At 37.4% G+C, this 20,381-nt stretch overlaps 1 protein-coding gene across 1 annotated transcript; it reads right to left on the minus strand.

The window, feature by feature from the left end:
- Positions 1-1,634: 1,634 nt before the first annotated feature.
- On the minus strand, positions 1,635-7,580 carry LOC133047228 (lysozyme C-1/C-2-like). The gene is made up of 4 exons (XM_061130321.1): positions 7,349-7,580; positions 5,973-6,137; positions 3,585-3,660; positions 1,635-2,195 (listed from the first exon to the last, which is right to left on the minus strand). Exons 1-4 carry the CDS (start codon positions 7,542-7,544, stop codon positions 2,129-2,131), a joined length of 504 nt encoding a protein of 167 aa, XP_060986304.1. The 5' UTR covers positions 7,545-7,580; the 3' UTR covers positions 1,635-2,128.
- Positions 7,581-20,381: the final 12,801 nt, after the last annotated feature.

The raw sequence follows: 20,381 nt of genomic DNA on the forward strand, positions 1-20,381 counted from the left end.
TTCAAAAGGGTTAAAGTGATAAAAGTTAAGGAAAAAGTGAAGAAATGATCTTGATTGAAAGAAACTGAAAAACATAGCAACAAATTTAAACACGTGATCCTGAATGAGACCTTTTAGTTAAGGAAAACTTATGTGACAATTGATAAAGTTGCGTAGATCAGATGATGAAGTGGTCCTAATTTGCCAGTGTTCACCTCCTGATTTGGATGATGTTCTGAGGTTCTGTGAGAGTTGTATATTGAAGGATTCGGAGCCACTGTACACCATATTGGCAGTATATTCTCAAACTGTTCAGAAAACTTAAAAGGCTTTACTGTACTTGCAAATTTTGGGAAAGATTGAGATTATTTTAATGCTTTTAAAGAGTGGGAAAGACTCTTTTCTTTTGAAAGTTATACTGCAGCAAGAAAAGAAAAATAAATGAATAAGTAAAACTGTTCTTTCAGATGGTTTTACAGGTTTGAGTCCTGGGGACTCCCAGAGTTAAAAATCAAAGAGCAGAGGAACAGCCAGCCGTGAAGGGCTGAGAAGGAGCCATCAGTGAGGCAGGATGTAAAGGAAGAAAAATTTTTCTAGAAGTAGGAAGTGGTTCACCTGTCAAATGCTGCTGAGAGATCAAATAGGTTGAACAGAAATCAGGTGATCACTAGAACTGGCTCTGAGGCATCCTGGAAGGAGTCATGCTGGAGCAGTTTTCAGCTAAGTGAGGAGAGCAGTCAGATTAAGAAGAGATGAAAAGAGAAAGGGAGGTGAGGTCATGGAGTGGGTGAATATAGATATTTCATCCTGGAAATGCTGCTGTAAAAGGGAGCAAAGAATGATGTACTTGGAGGGTTATGGAGAGTCCGTGGAGAGTTCTTTGCAAGATGAAACTTTACTGGGGCAGTCTGTACAGTGATGGGATGATCCAGCAATGAGGAAGAAACACAGGGTGCTGGAAAAGCTTAGCTTAAATTGGAGTAGTAGAGGGCTATGTATGATGAAGACTGCATGTAGAAACACTGCCCACGGGAGGAGCAGAGGCCCTACATCCTAGTGATGAAGGGGAAAGAAGGGAAGGAGGGCTCAAGGAGAGATGTGAACACTGTTATGGAGGCCAGGAGGGGAGAATTTTGTGTGACTTGCTTCTGTCCTGTCAGTGTGAAGTGAGCCCAGGTCGTCTACGGAGAGTAGGGTATGGAACGCTAGTAGCTGGTGGGCTTGCTGGGACTTTGGAAAGAGAGAAGTAAACAGTGACAGTCATTTTGGAGAGTGGGGATGTCAGCACAGAAAGTTTGCAGAGAAGTGACCACCAGTCAGTCCTAAGGGCCCATTTGAGATTTGTGGTTATGATCTTAACCACACTGAAAGGAATGGCAGAATGGTGGCTAGGAATCCATGCTTTCACTGTTCAGGGTGGAGATTCAATACCTGGTTGGGGAACTAAGATCTCAAAGCAGTGCAGTTCCACCAAAATTGTTTTTAAAAAATTGAGATCTGTGAATATGCCTATGGATTTTTCTCTAGCAGTATCCTTCTGTTTGGCTACAGGTGAGAATGTTGGAAATACTAAGTGTTAGCTCGTTTTTTCCCAAGTGCATACATATGTATTTCTTCAGAGATACTAAATGGCTCTAAACAAAACAGACAAGGTATGAATTGCAAAGCTTTTAATGAAAATGTTTATATTTTTTACAGCAGGCATAATTTCATATCTGTGGTTAATTAGTTATTTCAATACTTATCTGCCTCTGAATTTGGTCATAATGCAGGAATCTATGCTAATAAAATTAAGGAAAAGAAACAGCTCATCTAATCCCTCTTTATATTCCTTCATGATCAGCAAGGTGCATAAATGATCTTGTTTTAATTAAGAACTGAGTGTACTGGAGACATATTTGATAATTAAGATTTTAGACAAACATTCACCAGTATTAGTTTCATTAGCAAACTGAAAAATGTTGTCGGCCTAATATCAAACAATTAACACATTAGATAAACATTAAGCTTCTTAGAAGAAAGACCACATGCTCCTGCTCCTGTAAAAACGTTATTTGTTTGAAACACTGGTGGTATAAACTTTCATTCAACTGTCACTTCCTTAATATGAAAAAGAGACAAAATGAGCTGAAGAACGATAACCGCACAGTTACAGGGTGCAACCCTCAACATAACTGCTGACGTCATGGTCTCGACAGTGACTTTTCCAGGCCACCCTGTGGAGAAAGATGAAACAAATGGTAATGAGACTAAAACACAGCTTCATTGTCAGGTACATACTTCAAATCCTTTGGGAGAACAAAACTGTTCATCAATACATGAAATACAAGCTATAGACAAATCCAAGAATTGCTATCTGTTAACTGGAGATATGTATACCTAGGACTTCACGTCTCCCCCAAGCCTTCACTAGAGCACAGAATGCTGAACACAAATGTCGAGTCCTGTGTTGTTCGCAACACAAATGCAGAGTGCATTCCATATTTACTTAACTCCAAAAATAATTTCAAGATATGACAAGGTAGAGTGTGTAGAATCTTAAAAACTCTAGAATCCCCTAAAATAAATTGACGAGTAAAAGAATAAGATTCTGAGTGAGTTAAACTGTTCCTATGTAGTACATTGTTTAGCATTAATTTAAAACTGCAATTTTTCAGTTCTCAGTAGCATACTTTATTCTTTGGAAATATTCCTTTGCTTCTCTCATAAGAGTAGGGTAAAACACCTCTCACCTGGGACTTCCCTGGTGGTCCAGTTGTTAAGACTTTGCCCCTCCAAATTTGTGGACAAGGTTCGATTCTTGGTGAGGGAGAGGGGAGCTAAAATTCCGGGTGACCCGAGGTGCTACCAAAAAACCCCCAGTTCTCCTCACCGTCTCATTTTTTTGGCCACACCTGATGGCATGTCATTGGTTTCCTGTCCAACACCCCCTGCCTGAGAAGCACAAAGTCTTATCAACTAGACCACCAGGAAAGCCCCCAGCTCTCCTTTCTAATGCTTAACACAAACCATAGTCTGTAATAGAAATTAACAGTGTTGTAGGTACATTATACTTCAAACACAAATAAACATACACTCAAACTCATAGAAAAAGAAGTCAGATATGTGGTTACCAGAGGAGCAGGTTGTGGTTGAGGTGAGGGGTGGCAAAGCGGATAAAGGCAACTAAAGGTACTACACACTTTTAGGTATAAGATGAATACTAGAAATGTAATGTACAATGTGATAAATACAATCAACACTGCTCTATGTATGAAATAAGAAATATATGAAAATTCATATAAATGAAGTTAGTGAATTCATCTATATGAATATATATTTTCATACATAAAATTCATATATGTATATGAGAGTATATATATATATATTCATATATATAAGAGAGTATAGCCTAAGACTTCATCACACACATTTTTTTTCCTTCTATTTCTTTGTTTTTGTAACCATATGACATAATGGTTGATCACTAAACTGACTGTGATAATAATTTCATTATGTATGTAAGTCAAACTCTTATACCGTACACCATAGGCTTCCACAGTGCTAGGCGTCAATTATATCTCAATAGAATTGGAAGCAGAAAAAAAAAACAAAAACCAACATACCATGCTGTAATGCCTTGCTCGCGGACAATCTGCTTTGCACACGTCACAGCTTTATCGATGTTATTTTCCATTAATTCTGAAAAGCAGATGGTGAGAAATGAAAACAACATTCCTAGAGATTTCATTTTAAGTTTGGGTTCTGCAGGCTTTATTTTCTTAAGCTAAGGAAAGTACAACTAAAATTATTTTTTAAGAGTCCTTGTTGTGAATGTTGGGGGAAAATTTTTTCTTCATTCTATCCTATTTGGCATGAAATTAAAGCATTTTGTTTCTCATTTACCAAAGTCATTGGGAGCTCTGGAATTATTAATTAATGTGATAGAAGATTCTCTTTTTACTGTGCTGTGATTAGTCGCTCATTCGTGTCCAACACTTTGTGACCCCAAGGACTGTAGCCCACCAGGCTCCTCTGTCCATGGGGATTCTCCAGGCAAGGATACGGCAGTGGGCTGCCATGCCTTCCTCCAGGGGATCTCCCCAACCCAGGGATCGAACCCAGGTCACCTGCATTGTGGGCAGATTCTTTACCATCTGAGCCACCAGGGAAGGCCAAGAATACTGGAGTGAGCAGCCTATCCCTTCTCCAGGGGAACTTCTCGACCCAGGAATCAAACCAGGGTCTCCTGAAGTGTAGGTGGATTCTTCACCAGCTGAGCTACCGAAACAAAATGAAAACAAGCAACGGGAAACGGGTCCAGCATTTTTTGGCTCAGCAATTCTATTACTGGAAGTTTATTCTAAAGAAATAATAAGAGATGCACCCAAAGATGTGTGTACAGATGTTTCATATCAATTAATAACAGGGGAAAATACAGCCTAAGTGCTTATCAATGTGATTTAGATTGACAAATTATAGAACATTTATTTAGTGGAATTTATTCATCTTGAAATATAATAAAGATTGGTATTGGTTGATAAAATAATTTTGTGTAATAAACAGCATATTATAAAGCAGTAAGTTTAGTATAATTTCATTTTTGCTGACATACATTGCCTACATGTTTGTATGTGGGTACAAATATGCATAATATAGTTCTACACTCATGTATGTGCACCCCACTCCAGTACTCTTGCCTGGGAAATCCCATGGACGGAGGAGCCTGGTGGGCTGCAGTCCATGGGGTCGCTAGGAGTCGGACATGACTGAGTGACTTCACTTTCACTTTTCACTTTCATGCACTGGAGAAGGAAATGACAACCCACTCCAGTGTTCTTGCCTGGAGAATCTCAGGGATGGGGGAGCCTGGTGGGCTGCCGTCTATGGGGTCACACAGAGTCGGACACGACTGAAGCGACTTAGCAGCAGCAGCAGCATGTGAATGATGTATATTCTGAAAGATGTGGATACCAAAACTTACCACTTGTCATAAATCTCTGGATAGTGAGAATTTTTATTCAGTGACCCCAGATTATTATATAATGCAAAATACTTCTTAAAGTAAAGTAACTTGATACAAAAGAATATCCTTAGACTAATTTCTCTGTTAGGAATTTTAATATATAAAAAATTAACAATATAAATTTTGTATCAGTTCACCAATATTTTATGCACTAAACATTGCATGTAATCTCTATTTTAAAAGGAACTCAACAGAACATTTATTTCAGCCCAGTTAAGCAAATCTGTAAATTAACTTGTCACCATGACAGTATTTAAATACGAACTGTATTTTTTGGAGTTGCAAGCTCAAGAACTTAGAGCTTCAAACTCACTTTAAATCACTCAGCCAAAACACACACACATACATACATATATACAGTTTATATACATAGAAGAAGTAAATGTGACAATTGTGAATAACTGGTAAAGTAAATAATGACAATATTGACGGGTGATATAGTCATGTTTCTAATTTTCCATATATTTAAAACATATCATAAAAAGTAAAAACAGTTTTTTAAAAGGAACCACAGGTATTCCTTTCCTTTGGTTAACTAGTAATCCTTTGTTTTCCAGTAAAGAAGGGTATATTAAATAAAAACACACACACACAACCTAATTATCCCTAAACCTTCCCAAAGAAGATAAGAGGAATAGCATTGTTCTTTACAAAATATCAACAAGTTCAGTTATACTAAAGCACTAGGTCATTCAAGAAACTCTTGTATGTTAGCAAACAGCAAACTTTCATGATGAGTGAAAGTGTTAATTGCTGAGTTGTATCAGACTGTCTGAGACAACATGGACTGAAGCCAGCCAGGCTCCTCTGTCCATGGAATTCTCCCCGAACAGGGATCAAACCCAGGTCTCCCTCACTGTAAGCAGATTTTTTTACCATCTGAGACACCAGGGAAGCCTTCAAGACATGTTCATTTGTACTGAATCTCTGATCTTACAGGTATAACCAGATGGGGCCTGAGCCATCACTCAACATCATCTTGTCTTACCGCTGCAGGCCACATGGCAGCCGTCAACTGCGTTGGGGGTTTTGCCATCATTACACCACCATTTGCTGTTGATCTGAAATATCCCATAGTCAGTGCTTTCACTGCTAGGATTGTAGTTTGTAGCTTTTGTGTTATAACTGCTTTCCCATTTGGTCAAACACAACCCTGAAAAAAATTGTATTTTTAGTAGAAAAACAACATGACATGATTTACACCTCATAGCCCAATCAGTTCTATTTAATTCTACTTTACCAACAACTTACTTTATAAGTACAAAGATGTACTTACTTGTGAAATATTTTAACACTTTCGTGTTAAGAATTCCCTGAAGAGAATTCTTTTATTAGCAAATCATTTGGTAATACCAATGAAACAAGATAATACATTTTTTTAAATATTAAAATAAAAAAAATAAAAAATAAAATATTAAAATAGCTCTTGCCTTTCACACATCCCTAAGTTAATACTGAGCCTAGAATAGAAACACCAACAGATTAGTTGAGTGGGTTTGGTCATTAGCAGCAGATGCACACACTAAAGGAAAAATATGTTATTAGGAAAAATAAGGATTTTCTGGGAGACAGAAAATTTCTTATGATCCTAAAGGTGAATTTGGGTACCAAATTAGAATTCAGACAGTAAGAATCACAGAATAGGAAAGACTGTCATCCATCCATCCAGCTAGCCATTTGCTTACTCACTCAAAAATAGTTATGGAGGGAAATGTCTGAATTTAGTATGAAAAATACAGTGATGACTTTGACAGATATGGACTAAAATACAGAGGAACTTTTCCTAAGGCCATTTCTTGAGTTCTGTGGAACAAAATGAGAAATAATCAACTAGGGTGAGCACAATAAAATGTCATTTCCTGCTGCATTTCAGGGATCCTTATTATAGACATGAATTGAGGGAAATAGGCTCCTACTGTCCCTGTTTTGAGAGTTTAATGTAATTTTTAAAAAACCTTGCTGTTAAAAGCCCAGCATTGGTAGGAGAATTAAAAACGAGAAAAATACTGCCTTACTTAGGTTAGAAGAACCCAACTTCCAAACCGGAAATAGCTAAAGTCAAACACCAGGGGCTTGACAGACATATCTGAGGTGCTGAAATACATTTTATCATCACCCTACATGTGCCAGCTGGCGTGTTTATAGTGGAATTAGAATGGACCTCTCATGCCTTGGTCCTTCACCTGGTCCATCTGATTCTAAAGGAGCAAGTTGATGTTTAGAACCGTTGTAGGTGTACAAACCCTCCAACAAAGAAAAAAATATCCCATTGACTCAAAGTCCTTTTCTTCTTCTTCTTCTTCTAATTACTATCTGTTCCACACCTGGCTACCTATCTGGAAGGATGAAGAAGAGTTAACTTACAGTTTGCCAGGCTGACTCCCTTATAGCCATCCAGTCCAAGTTCCTTCAGAGTTCTGGCAAGCTCACATCTCTCAAAGACCTTGCCTTGGACAGCGACAGAAAGGAAGAGAAGCCCCAGGATAATGAGAGCCTTCATGTTGCCTGAGAAGTCAGACGTCCAGACTGACCAGGGTGAGCTGGGCTTGCTATTTAACATCTTTTCACTCCCCTCTTATCTCACTGGTTTGGTGGCTCCGCCCTCTGAAACACGTGGAAAACAGAAACAGTTTATTGGTCCACTGACTTAAAAATGTGCCTTCTTAGGTTTGAAGAGAGATAGTCTGATACCCTAAAAATTAACCTGCAGAAAATAAGGAAGTGAGATTACTTAAAGACGTTGCTCAGAAAGAACAGGGTTTAGCACTATTGCCAAAAGAGGAAATTCCTCCTATTTTATTATGAAGCTGATCAAGTATTCAGAAAAAAAAAAACCTGAATGAACATTTTACTCAACTGAAAATGAGCTCCCATCTTTGATTAACATTCATTTACATTAAGTTGTGTTATGTGACTTCAGTATGTTGTCTTCATTTTTTTCACTTAAAATTATTTTATATACACTTTCCACAAAGAACATGACACACAGCCTGTTGTTCTGATTGGTATAGAGCACCACACCATGTTGTTCAGCCAGATTCCTATACTCACTCTCTTGGTGTCTGTTGTAAATTCTTAATTTATACATCAGTGTCATAGTGTGATAAATAAACCCTCGGTGAACAACAGTCCTAACTCCATTCTGACAATGCCTTACATCACATTTCCATGTTAGAACATAGTTTCATTGTAAAGTGAAAAAACAGTATGGTAAAATCTATAGAAGAATAACTGAATATGCCATTCCAAAATCTTCCCCTTTGGCACAAGGATGATTTTGAGCTGAAGAAGCAGATCCTGGACAAGTTTTCTGCCCTCCCCCATCAGCCTGAAAGCAGAACATAAATTTGTGCAGATATTAATCACCAAAACCCCAGATACTTACCAGCCCCAAGACAGCACCAGAGGATTTTACAAAACAACCATTTTGACTAGCTACTATCGCCTATCAGTTTTTAATGTATTTATCATCCTAAAATTTTGCACCCTTGGAAGCTCAGTACTCTTTTCCTCTGTCTAGTTGCTCCTCTAAATATTTACTGTTCTTTGGTAAAGATGATCTGTTAAGTCCAAATTCCAGCCACTCTTTGATTTATTCATCCTGGCCTTTCTCGTAAGTATACACAAAATGTACACGTTAATATACTTGTTTCCTTTTCTCTTGTTAAACTGTCTTTGTTACACATGTTGTCTCCTGTACAGTTTCTAGTGATGAGGATGGGACAGTGAAAGGCCAGAACACTTTACTGTTCATAGAGGCTATAGTTGAGATATGGTTTAATTGACAGCAGACCAGTAGAAGGTAAGAATTCTTACCATGTCAGTCTCCTAGCTTTCTGTCTAGAGTGCACAGACGAAAAAGGAAGATAACAATTTCTCCTTGTCCCTTCCTTTCCAAATGCCCACTGGCAGGAGAAAAAAATTTGAAAATAGATTTTTAATTGTGACTCTTGTGAATTTGGTTTTGGTAATCAACACCTATGGTTATTGATTCTTAGCCTCCCAGAAAGCATCATGGTTTCATTTGTCTCTGCCATTTGTCATGAGCATGAAAAGCCATAAGATGAGAATCTCCATTTGTTTTGTTTTCTATCCTGAGAACTTGGCTTTGTAACCAGTGAGAATATTCCCTCTGGTTTTTGCCACTTTAGGGGTGCAGGTTGTCTATCAGGCTTGCATCAACAGCTAGCCAGCCAGCTGGGAGCCTAAGACATGAAGTAACAGGCAACTTTATTCAACCATGTGAACACTCAGGGGAGTTTGTTTTAATAGAGTCACAGATCATAAGGGGCCTCTATGAACAGGCTCTTCCTTTGTTGCCTGATTTGTGAAGGGAAAACTCTCACCCCAGTATCACCTTTCTGGTGTCAGAGGTGAGGAGATGAGTGACTTAAGGTGTCTCCCTTTGTGAGAGATAGAGGTTTCGTTGCCACCTGAGACATGGAAGGTGTTTGCTTCCTCAGGCTTTCTCTGGAGAGGCTCTGCGGCTTGAGAGGGCCACGTTTCTTAGGGACGCCCCTTGTGTCCATGGGTGTGTTAGTCTCTCAGTCATGTCCTACTCTTTGCAACCCGTGGACTGTAGCCACCCTGGCTCCTCTGTCCATGGGGATTCTCCCAGCAAGAATACTGGAGGGGGTTGTCATGCCCTCCTCCAGGGGATCTTCCCAACCCAGGGATCAAACCCAGGCCTTCCCCATTGCTGGTGGATTCTTTATTGTCTGAGCCATGAGGGAAGCCCAAAAATACTGGAGTGAGTAGTCTATCCCTTTTCCAGGGGAACTTGCTGACCCAGGGATCAACCCGGGGTCTCCTGCATTGGAGGCAGATTCTTTACCAACTGAGCTACCCTGGAAGCCCCCTTGTGTCTATGAGTAAGCCCTAATATTGGTTTTAAGCCATAAAAAGACTCACTGGTTTGGAGTCACAGTTGAAAGAGGTATATTGAAGATTTGAACTTTGACACCTTAAAAGGGTTTTTGAGAGAGCTTGCATTTTGGACAAAGGTCCTATTGATACCTATGGGAAGATGAGATTGAAAAGAAAAAAAAAGAAAGGAAGAAAAGATAGCTATAGAAGAATACCTTGGTTAGTGTAAGAATAAAACAAAATAAAACATATTCTTAACAAGATTAGGAGGCTAAGTTCAGAAAATAAACATTAAGAGCTGCTGATGTCTTTCAAGCAGTTGTAATACTTACATAAATATTGATTGCCACAAATAGCTTTGACAAAGGTTCAGAAAATGCACAGGAAGTCTGGATTTACTGTCTATTACTCTGTAAGCTAACCCCACCAAGTCCAGACCTTCTGGTATTTTGGGGCTGCCCTATAAAAAACTGAAAAAATTTAGAATATCATTGAGCTATCCTATCCTACTGCTAATGGAAAGGAAAATGTTATAGTAATTATCTTTGATTTCTGATAATAAGCAAATATGCCCCTGAATTCCTTCTTTGATAAACCTTACAGTTCTTTCTCAGTACTTTGGAAATATTGACCTTACCATATCTTTAAAATGTAAGCATCCAAAGAGATAAGAGTTGCTTAAGGCAAACTTGGAACTGGAAAAAAGATAACCAAGAGAGATTTTAAAAACAAACTTTATTTGATATTTCCATAAGCTCCCTTACTCCGGATTTTGCCAAAAGCCTCCATAAGATTATCTTTTAAAGACAAGTAAATATCTAGAAGTCTTATCCACAAATATTAGTAAATACTTCAGCCATTTTAGTGGGTGAACTTAACTTGTTCCACCTGGCAGAAACCCATTTACATCCAATTATTCTTTTACAGGGGCTTCCCAGATAGCACCAGTGGTAATGAACCTGCCTGCCAATATTAGGAGACATAAGAGATATGGGTTGGGTCCCTGGGTCAGGAAGATCCTCTGAGGAGGTTGTGGCCACTCAGTGCAGTATTCTTGCCTGGAGCAGCTCGTAGGCAGAGGAGCCTGGAGGGCTACAGTCGGCAGGGTTGCAAAGAGTTGGACACAACTGAGCAACTGAGAATACATGCACTTGATATGTGACTATGATGTTTAAATGAAAGCTGTAAGATGTGTCTTTGCATTTATTTATATGTTTACATATATCTATGTATGTATGCTATGTGTGTGTGATGTTTTCCCCCCTCTGGATAGTTTTCCTACAAACTTGTGAAAGAGCTCTATTTAACTGGTTTAAAGAAAATAGAAGCAATTTTTAAATTAAGACCAGTCATTTGATTTCCCTGTTGGTTCAGTGGCTAAGATTCTATGGTCCCCGTTCTGGGGTCCCAGGTTCAGTCCCTGGTCTGGGAACTAGATCCCACATGAGCAAATAAAGATCCTGCATGCCACAACTAAGACCTGATGCAGTCAAATAAATAAATGTTTTAAAATAAAATAAATCAAACCTTGTCAAATATATTTATTTTACTTCCACTAGATGCTTGAAATGATAAAGTTATAAATTCAGTCTAAGAACTAAGCTTACAATAAAAATTATTTCTTTAATGTATGTCAATATGGTAAGGATAAAAAACCATGTGTAAATTTTAAGGTTCTTTGCTTCTGTGACTTCTGCTACTTGCCTGATTTTTCAAAAAGAAAAATAAAGTGATGGTTAATTTTTAATATCTCATGAAATTTTCATGGCAACTCAAGCATAATTTTTAAGAACACATGAATTAAGTAGATATAAGTGGGAGAAAAATTTATAAATGAATGTTGCAACCATCATTATATTTTATAAAATATGTCTACTTAGAACGTTTCCAAAATCTTTTTTGTAACATTAACTTTAAGTTTTTGTAACATTACCTTTAAATGAGATACCTTCATTGAATATGTAAATCATTTCCAAAAAGGAGAAAATACTGAAACATTAATTGCTAAACATGTTTAAGTTTATCTGCTTTTGACTTCTTAGAGAAACAAAAGATATTTGGATCTGTTAATAAAATGTTCCTTTGGTCCACTTGAAAAAAAATGTACTGTAAAAAGGCATATGTCTTTAAAAATTACAAAATGATGTATTCCTGGGAATTCCTTGGTCGACTAGTGGTTAGGAATTTGTGCATTCACTGCCAGGGCCCAAGTTCAATCCTTAGTGAAAGAGGAGAGTGAAAAAGCTGGCTTAAAATTATACATTCTAAAAACTAAGATCATGGCATCCAGTGTCATCATTCATGGCCAGTAGAATGGGAAACAATGGAAACAGTAACAGGTTTTATTTTCTTGGGCTCCAAAATCGCTGTGGACAGTGACTGCAGCCATGAAATTGAAAGACTGCTTACTTGAAATCAAGAGATTAGCAACTTAAAACAAGTATGTATAAATATAGACTCCTAAACAAAATTCTCATGGTTGCCACAAAACAAAAATCTATAAAAGATACACATACAAAAAGGAACCTAAAATTGAAACTAAAGAGAGTCATCACACCACAAGAGAAGAGAAGAAAAGAAGAATAAGGAAAAAACATTACAAAACCAAATCCAAAACAATTAACAAAATGGCCATAAGACAGACATATCCATTTTTACCTTAAATGCAAATGGACTAAATGCCGCAACCAAATGACAAAGACTGACCAAATGAATACAAAAATATGACCCATTATTTGCTGCTTACAAGAGACTCACTTCAGATCAAGAAACTCATACAGTCTGAAAGTGAGGGGATGGTAAAAGGTATTCCACACACATGGAAATCAAAAGAAAATCAGTTACAATACTTATATCAGACAAAATAAACTTTAAAATAAACACTGTTATAAGAGACAAAGATGGACACTAACTACATGATGATGAAAAACTCAACCCAAGAAGAAAAGGTAAGACTTGTAATTATACATACATCCAACATAGGAGCACATCAATATATAAGACATAATAGGATGTTGTTGTCAAGAGAAAATAAAAAAAAAAAGATGCTTGTTCCCTGAAAGGAAGGCTATGACAAACCTAGACAGCATATTAAAAAGCAGAGACATCACTTTGCTGACAAAGGTCCATATAGTCAAAATTATGGTTTTTCCAGTAGACATGTAGAGATGTGAGTGTTGGACATAAAGAAGGTTGAGTGATGAATAGTTGATGCTTTCAAATTGTGATGCTGGAGAAGTCACTTGATAGTCCCTTGAACTGCAAGAAGTTCAAACCAGTCAATCATAAAGGAAATCAACCCTGATGTTCATTTGAAGGACTGATGCTGAAGTTGAAGCTCCAATACTTTGGCCACCTGATGCAAAGAGCCAACTCATTGGAGAAGACCCTGATGCTGGGAAGGATTGAAGGCAAAAGGAGAAGGAGGTGGTGGAGGACAAGACAGTTAGATAGTATTACCACTGAATGGAATTAATCTGAGAAAACGCTGGGAGAGAGTGAAGGACAGAGGAGGCGGGCATACTGTAGTCCATGGGGTCACAAAGAATTGGACACGACTTACTGACTGAACAACAACAATGACATAATTCATACAGGGGTCTTAAACATAGGTAATATGTCCATTTTACAAATTAAAAAATATGTATCCTGGAAAGAAAATTCATCTGCCCAAAGACATGTAGATAGGGAGTGGGAGAGCTGGGATTTAGATTCAGGTCAGTTCCCTGGCCTTTTCAGTTTACCACGTTACTTTGAAGTTGAAGGGTAAGGGAAGGAATTCTATCACAACACAATTCTCACCCCTCAACACACTGTAACTTCTTTATCTACCACGTGTCTGATTTTAGTTACTGATATAGTTGTGCAAAACCATTTTATGTATTTATTTTTGAAGTGTGATTTTTCTTTAAGAGATTGATCTAATGCCAGAAATGCCATGGAACAATTAGAGACTATTTAAACATTAGTTCTTAATGCACAGCTGATAATTGTGGAAAGTTTTGGATTTCTTTGTGTATACTTTCTTTGTACAATTATTTCTGTTATCTTTAAATTTCCATGGTCAATTCAATTAGAACTTTGGCTTGATCTCACTTCTTCTTTTCACATTATGAACAAATATTTCCCTTCCCACATAAATCAGATTAAAATATCCTTTCTTAATTTACATAACAGTTGGGCATTCATCACTGAGAAATTATTTTTTAAACATACCATGAAGCATAATCTTGTTTAAAAAGTGATGGAAATTTTTCCATGTTAGTTTTTTTTTTCCAGAAGAGTATTCAGATTTGTTTCTCTATTAAGTATGAAAATAACCTGGCAAATCATGCAAAAATTAAAATGGATTTATTATACAACCCAGCAATCCACTCTTGGGTATTTACCCCAGAGAAATGTCTTCTTTCCTCATGAGAAATTCTATGTAAGTATATTCATAGCAACTTTATTCTTAAATAGCCAATAACTGTGAACTAACCAAATTTCCTTGAACAAGTGAATGGTTTAACAAACTGGTGTGTCCAAACCATGGTTGACTACCCAATGATAAAAAAGAAACAAACTATTAATACATGCAACATCTTGCAGAACATCAAGAAAATTGTGCTGAATAAAAAAACAGATTTCAGAAGGATACACACTGGAAGCTTCCACTTATTTAACATTCATGAAATAACAATAAAAGAGATGGAGAATAGAGGTGCAGTTATAGGGGTTAGGGATGGGAGGGAGTAGAGTTATGACTATAAAGTAGTGGAAGAGAGGAGTCTAGGGCTGATGTGTATGATCAAGTCTCTTGATTGTAATTATCCAAGACTCCACATGTGATAAAGCACCATAAGGCCACACACACACACACACACACACACACACACACACACACACGCACACAAATAAGTATATGTATAAGTGATGAATTTAAATAAGCCTTCTAGATTGTATCAATGTCAGTTTTTTACTTTGGTACTGTACTACAGTTGTGCAAAATGTTAACACTGGAGGAGGCTAGAGGGAAAGTGCATAGGATTCTTCTGTACATTTTTTGTAACTTCTATGAATTTATAGTTATTTCAAAATAAGAATGTTTTAAGGCAGCTATGAACATTTTAAGAATATGATTTACTTACAATTAATAATTTTGTCAGTTACACAGAAAAAAACTTTACCTTTGTTGAACTTTACTGAATCTAAAACTCCTATCTTCTCTTACCTTTCATTGAAAACCTTTGAATAGAATTATTTTGACATTTAGAAGCTGATATAACAAGAAAGACCAGTGACAAATATGTAATTGCAGATATTCACAAGTGATCTGGACACTCTGTCATTTTAGGAAAAAGAAAATAAGCTGGGCATGAAAGTATACCCTTTATCTTTAAATTTTTTCCTGTATGTGTTGCCGGTTACTTGAACCTCAACATTGTTCTTCTTTTTATTTATTTATTTGTGTATTTTATTTTTATTTTTTGTGTGACTATAAAAAGAACACAGCTGTTGCAAGATTGTAAATAATATAAAAGTGTTTTTAAAAGATAGTGAATTCCCCTTCCTACAAATCAAAATACATACTAATAAAGCTATTGTTGTGTTGTTAGTTGTTCAGTCATGTTTGACTCTCTGTGACCACATGACTGTTCCCTGCCAGACTCCTCTATCCATGGACTTCTCCAGGCAAGAATACTGGAGTGGGTCGCCATTCCCATCTACAAGGGATCTTCCCAACTCAGGGATTGAATCTGGGTCTTCTACATTGCAGACAGATTCTTCACCATTTGAGGAATCAGGAAAGCCCCTCCTACTGAATGCCAAGAGGAATAGTTTTATTTTTTGGTGGTAAAAAACTGAAGCTGATTTTGATAAGATAAAGATGATAAAACTAGAGTAACTACTAAAAAACCCTAAAAATAGTGAAAAACCATTCAATTAAAGTGCTACATTAGAAAAATTTGTTTAATGAAAAAAATGCAATAAAGGAAGAATAGTGGAACAAAAAAACATGAGGCATGTAAAAAAAAAATAAAATTGCAGATGTAAATCTAACTATCAATAATAACATTAAATGTGAATGGATAAGAGAAGAATGAATACCAATTCTTCACAAACTCTACCAAAATCAGAATAAGAAACAGTACTCACTCCATTTTAGGAGGCAAATATTACCCTCATACCAAAATTAAAGAAAGACATCACAAAAACAGAGAACTACAGATCAGTATTTCTTATGAATATGGATGTAAAGCTCCTCAAAAAATAATAGCTAATTGAATGCAGCAATACATAAAACGAATTATGCACCATGATCTAGTGGATTTTATCCCAGAAATGCTAATTGGCTTAACACCTGAATACGATGCAATACATCCCACCACCAAGATAAAAAACAAAAATCACATGATCATCTCAGTAGATATAGAAAAAAGCATTGAAAAAAATCCTGCACCATTTTCTGATGGAACTACTCAACAAAGTAAGAACAGAAGGGAACATTTTCAGTCTGATAAAGGATGTCTATTAAAAAACCTGTATAGTTAATTTTGATAAACTGGATACCTTCCCCCTAAGATCAGGAACAAAACATAGAAGCCCTTCTTTGTTCACTATTTCTATTCAACATTGTACTGAAGGCCCTAGCCAAACCAATTAATTACAAAAAGGATAAAAGTCATCCAGATTGGAAAGGAGAAGTAAAACCATCTTTATTCACAGTAGACATGATCTTGTATGTATTGGGTTGGCCAAAAATGTCATTTGGATTTTTCCATAAAATGTTATGGAAAAACCTGAATTTTTTGGCCAACCTGATAGAATATCCTAAAGAATCTGTTAAAAAAAAAAAAAAAAAACAACTAATAAACAAGTTCAGCAAGGTTGCAAGATATAGGATCAAGTTATAAAAGTCAATTGCATTTCTGTGCACTTTTAATGAACCATCCAAATATGAAATTAAGAAAATAATTCCTTTTACAAATGGAATTATTGTTTATTCTTATTAAAAAATAAGATTATTTATTTTTTATAAAAAAAGAATAAGATACTCAGGAATAACTTTAAACAAAAAAGTGCAAAATATACACATTGGAAACCACTAGCCATTGTTGAGAGAAGTTAAGATCTAAATAATTTGGAAAAATTACATGTTCAAGGACCAGCAGACTTACCATTGTTAGGATAGCATTATTCTCCAAACTGATCTATAGATTCAACAAAATCCTTATCAGAATCCCAGTAACTTCTTTGTAGAAACTGACAAGCTGATCCTAAAATTCATATGGAATTCAAGGGACCCAGAATAGCTAAAAAAAAAAATCTTGAAAAAGAATAAAGTAGGATTCACACTCCCCAGTTTCAAAACTTACTACAAAACAATGGTAATCAAGACAGTGTGGTACTGGATAGGAGGGCTAGATTCATAAATACAGATAATAACATATATTGGTTAGGATGCAAGAAACTAGAAATCTCATACACTCCTGGTGGGAATGTAAATGGTGCAGTCATTTGGGAAATTGCCCAGCAGTTCTTCAAAATGTTAAACACATAGTTACCTTATGATCCAGCACTTCAACTCCTAGGTTTCATTTCAAAAGAAACAAAAACACATGTTCATGCAGATCTTGTAAAAAAATGTTCATAGCAGCATTATTCATAACAGCTAAAAATGAACACATTCAAATGCCCATCAACTAATAAGCATATAAATAAAATGTGGTACATACATTTAACAGGATACATACAACTGAATATTATTTCTCTATAAAAAGAAATGAAGTACTGATACATGTTCTGACATGGATAAATTTTGAAAACATGATGCTAAGTGAAAAATGACAATATAGAAGACCACACACTATATGCATGAGTTGTCTAGTTAGGCAGTCCTGTAGAGACAGAAAGGAGATTAGTGGCTGGCTAGTGCTATGAGCACTGGGGAGAAATGGGAAGTGACTACTAATGGGTGATGAAAATAGTTTTATCTCAATTAAGCTGTTTCTGTTTTTTAAGAAACAAAGACTAGTTACATATAGAGAAACAAAGAGTGAGATCAGAATTCTTGTCAGAAACAATAAAAACAATGAAGTCTTTGGAGTAACATCTTTAAAGTACTGAAAGGCAAAAACAGTCAACCTAGTATTTTATACACAGAAAAAATCTTTTAAAAATAAAGGTGAAGCATCACACTTCTAAATAACACTGGGTCAAAAAAAAGTCTCAAGAGAAATGAAAAATCTGTTTATACTAAATGAAAATAAAAATCAGCTCATCCAAATGCATGGGATGCAGTAAAAACAGTGCTTACAGAGACATGTATAGCATTAAAGACATATGAGCTGCTAACTTAGAACCTAAAAGAAGAACAATTCAAGCCTAAAGCAGAGGAAAAGAAAGAATACAAATTGGAGCAGCAATCAGTGAAATTGAAAACAGAAAAACAATAGAGAAAATCCACAGAACAAAAATCTGGCTCTTTGAAAAATTCAGTAGAGGTTTGATAAACCTAGCTAAGTAGAGGCTGGAAGAAGTTGCTGCTGCAGACATCTCAGCTTTTTACTAGGCCAGATGACCTCCAGAAACTGGAAAAGACAAGAAAATGGATTGTCCCTGAGCCTTTAGAATGGAATCCAGGCCTGTCAGTGCTTTGATTATCGCCTAAGACCAGTGATGGGCTTTTGACCTCCTGAACCATTTTCAGAATGAATGGAGAGGAGCAGAGCAGAGAATGACTCAGAAATACAGCAGCTTCGAAATCCTGAGCAGAAGCCAGTCTGACACGGATGAAAAGATTTCCTCCTACGGAGGCAGGGGTTGGAAGTGGCCTGCCATGGGGACAAGCGTACAGGCGGCGGTAGTCCTGGGAGGCGTGTGTTTGTGGAGGTAGCCAGCAGCCCTGCTCAGACATGCAGATGACGCCACTGCCATTACCACTTCTAAAGGTAGAAAGCAAAGAGGAACTAAAGAGCCTCTTGACGAAGGTGAAAGAGGGGAGTGAAAAAGCTGGCTTAAAACTCAACATTCCAAAAACTAAGCTCATGGCATCTGGTCCCATCACTTCATGGCAAAAAGAATAGGAAAAATGTTGAAGCAGTGAGAGATTTTATTTTCTTGGGCTCCAAAATCATTGTGGATATTGAGTGTAGCCTTGAAATTAAAAGATGCTTACTCCTTGGAAGGAAAGCTATGAGCAGCCTAGACAACATATTAAAAAACAGAGACGTGACTTTGCTGACAAAGTTCCGTATAGTCAAAACAATGGTTTTCCTAGTAATGGTGTATGGCTGTGAGAGTTGGACCATAAAGAAGGCTGAACATCAAAGAATTGATGTTTTCCAACCGTGGTGCTGGAGAATCCTCTTGAGAGTCCCTTGAACAGCAAGGAGATCAAATCAGTCAATCCTAAAGGAAATCAACCCTGAATATTCATTGGAAGGACTGATGCTGCAGTTGAAGCTCTAATACTTTGGCTACTTGATACAAAGAGCTGATTCACTGGAAAAGACCCCGCTGCTGGGAAAGATTGAGAGCAGGAAGAGAAGCGGTAAGAGAATGCAATGGTTGGATGGCGTCACTGACTCAATGGACATGCCTGAGTTTGAGCAAACTCCAGGGGCTAGTGGAAGACAGATGAGCCTGCGGTGCTGCGGTCCATGGGGTCACAAAAAGTTGGAGATGACTTAGCTACTGAACAACAACAGTAGCCCCACCATAGAGCTTGTACACTCCAGGACTGAGTTGCCTCAGTTCAAGTTCAGTTCAGTCACTCAGTCGTGTCTGACTCTTTGCGACCCCATGGATTACAGCATGCCAGGCCTCCCTGTCCATCACCAACTCCCAAGGTTTACTCAAACTCATGTGCATAGAGTCGGTGTTGCCATCCAACCATCTCATCCTCTGTCATCCCCTTCTCCTCCTGCCTTCAATCTTTCCCAGCATCAGGGTCTTTCCCATTGAGTCAGCTCTTCCCATCAGGTGGCCAAAGAGTTACCTCAGGCCAAACAACTAATGGGGAGTGAGCACAGACCCACCCATCAGCAGACCATTGGATTAAAGATTTACTAAGCATGGCCCTGCCCACCAAAAGTGTTAGTCACTCAGTTGTGTCTGACTCCTTGTGACCCCAAGGACTGTAGGCCACCAGGCTCCTCTGTCCATGGGATTTTCCAGGCAAGAATACTGGAGTGGGTAACCATTCTCTTCTCCAGGGATTGAACCCAGATCTCCTGCATCACAGGTAGATCCTTTACTGTCTGAGCCCACCGAAGCAAGACCCAGTTTTCCCCACAGCCAGTAACTCCCATCAGGAAGCTTGCACAAGCCTCTTATCCTCCTCCATCAGAGGGTAGACAGAAGTAAGAAGTATAATTTCACATCCTCCAGAACTAAAACCACAATCACAGAAGCTAAACAAATGATCACAAGGATCACAGTCTTATGTGACTCAATAAAGATATGAGTCATGCTTTGCAGGACCACCCAAGAAGGATGGATCATGGTGGAGAGTTCTGACAAAACATGGTCCCCTGGAAAAGGGAAT

Source organism: Dama dama, chromosome 3 (assembly GCF_033118175.1).
Source record: "Dama dama isolate Ldn47 chromosome 3, ASM3311817v1, whole genome shotgun sequence".
Lineage (NCBI taxonomy): Eukaryota > Metazoa > Chordata > Mammalia > Artiodactyla > Cervidae > Dama > Dama dama.

What these genes read in the sequence shown, in the direction of transcription:
- LOC133047228 (XM_061130321.1), bottom strand. Translation starts at nt 7,544, where the DNA reads ATGTTAAATAGCAAGCCCAGCTCACCCTGGTCAGTCTGGACGTCTGAC. An exon ending in GGGAGTCAGCCTGGCAAACT is followed by an intron (nt 6,138 to 7,348) that starts GTAAGTTAACTC and finishes AATTTTTTTCAG; the next exon opens with GGTTGTGTTTGACCAAATGG. An exon ending in GAGCAAGGCATTACAGCATG is followed by an intron (nt 2,196 to 3,584) that starts GTATGTTGGTTT and finishes CTTTCTCCACAG; the next exon opens with GGTGGCCTGGAAAAGTCACT.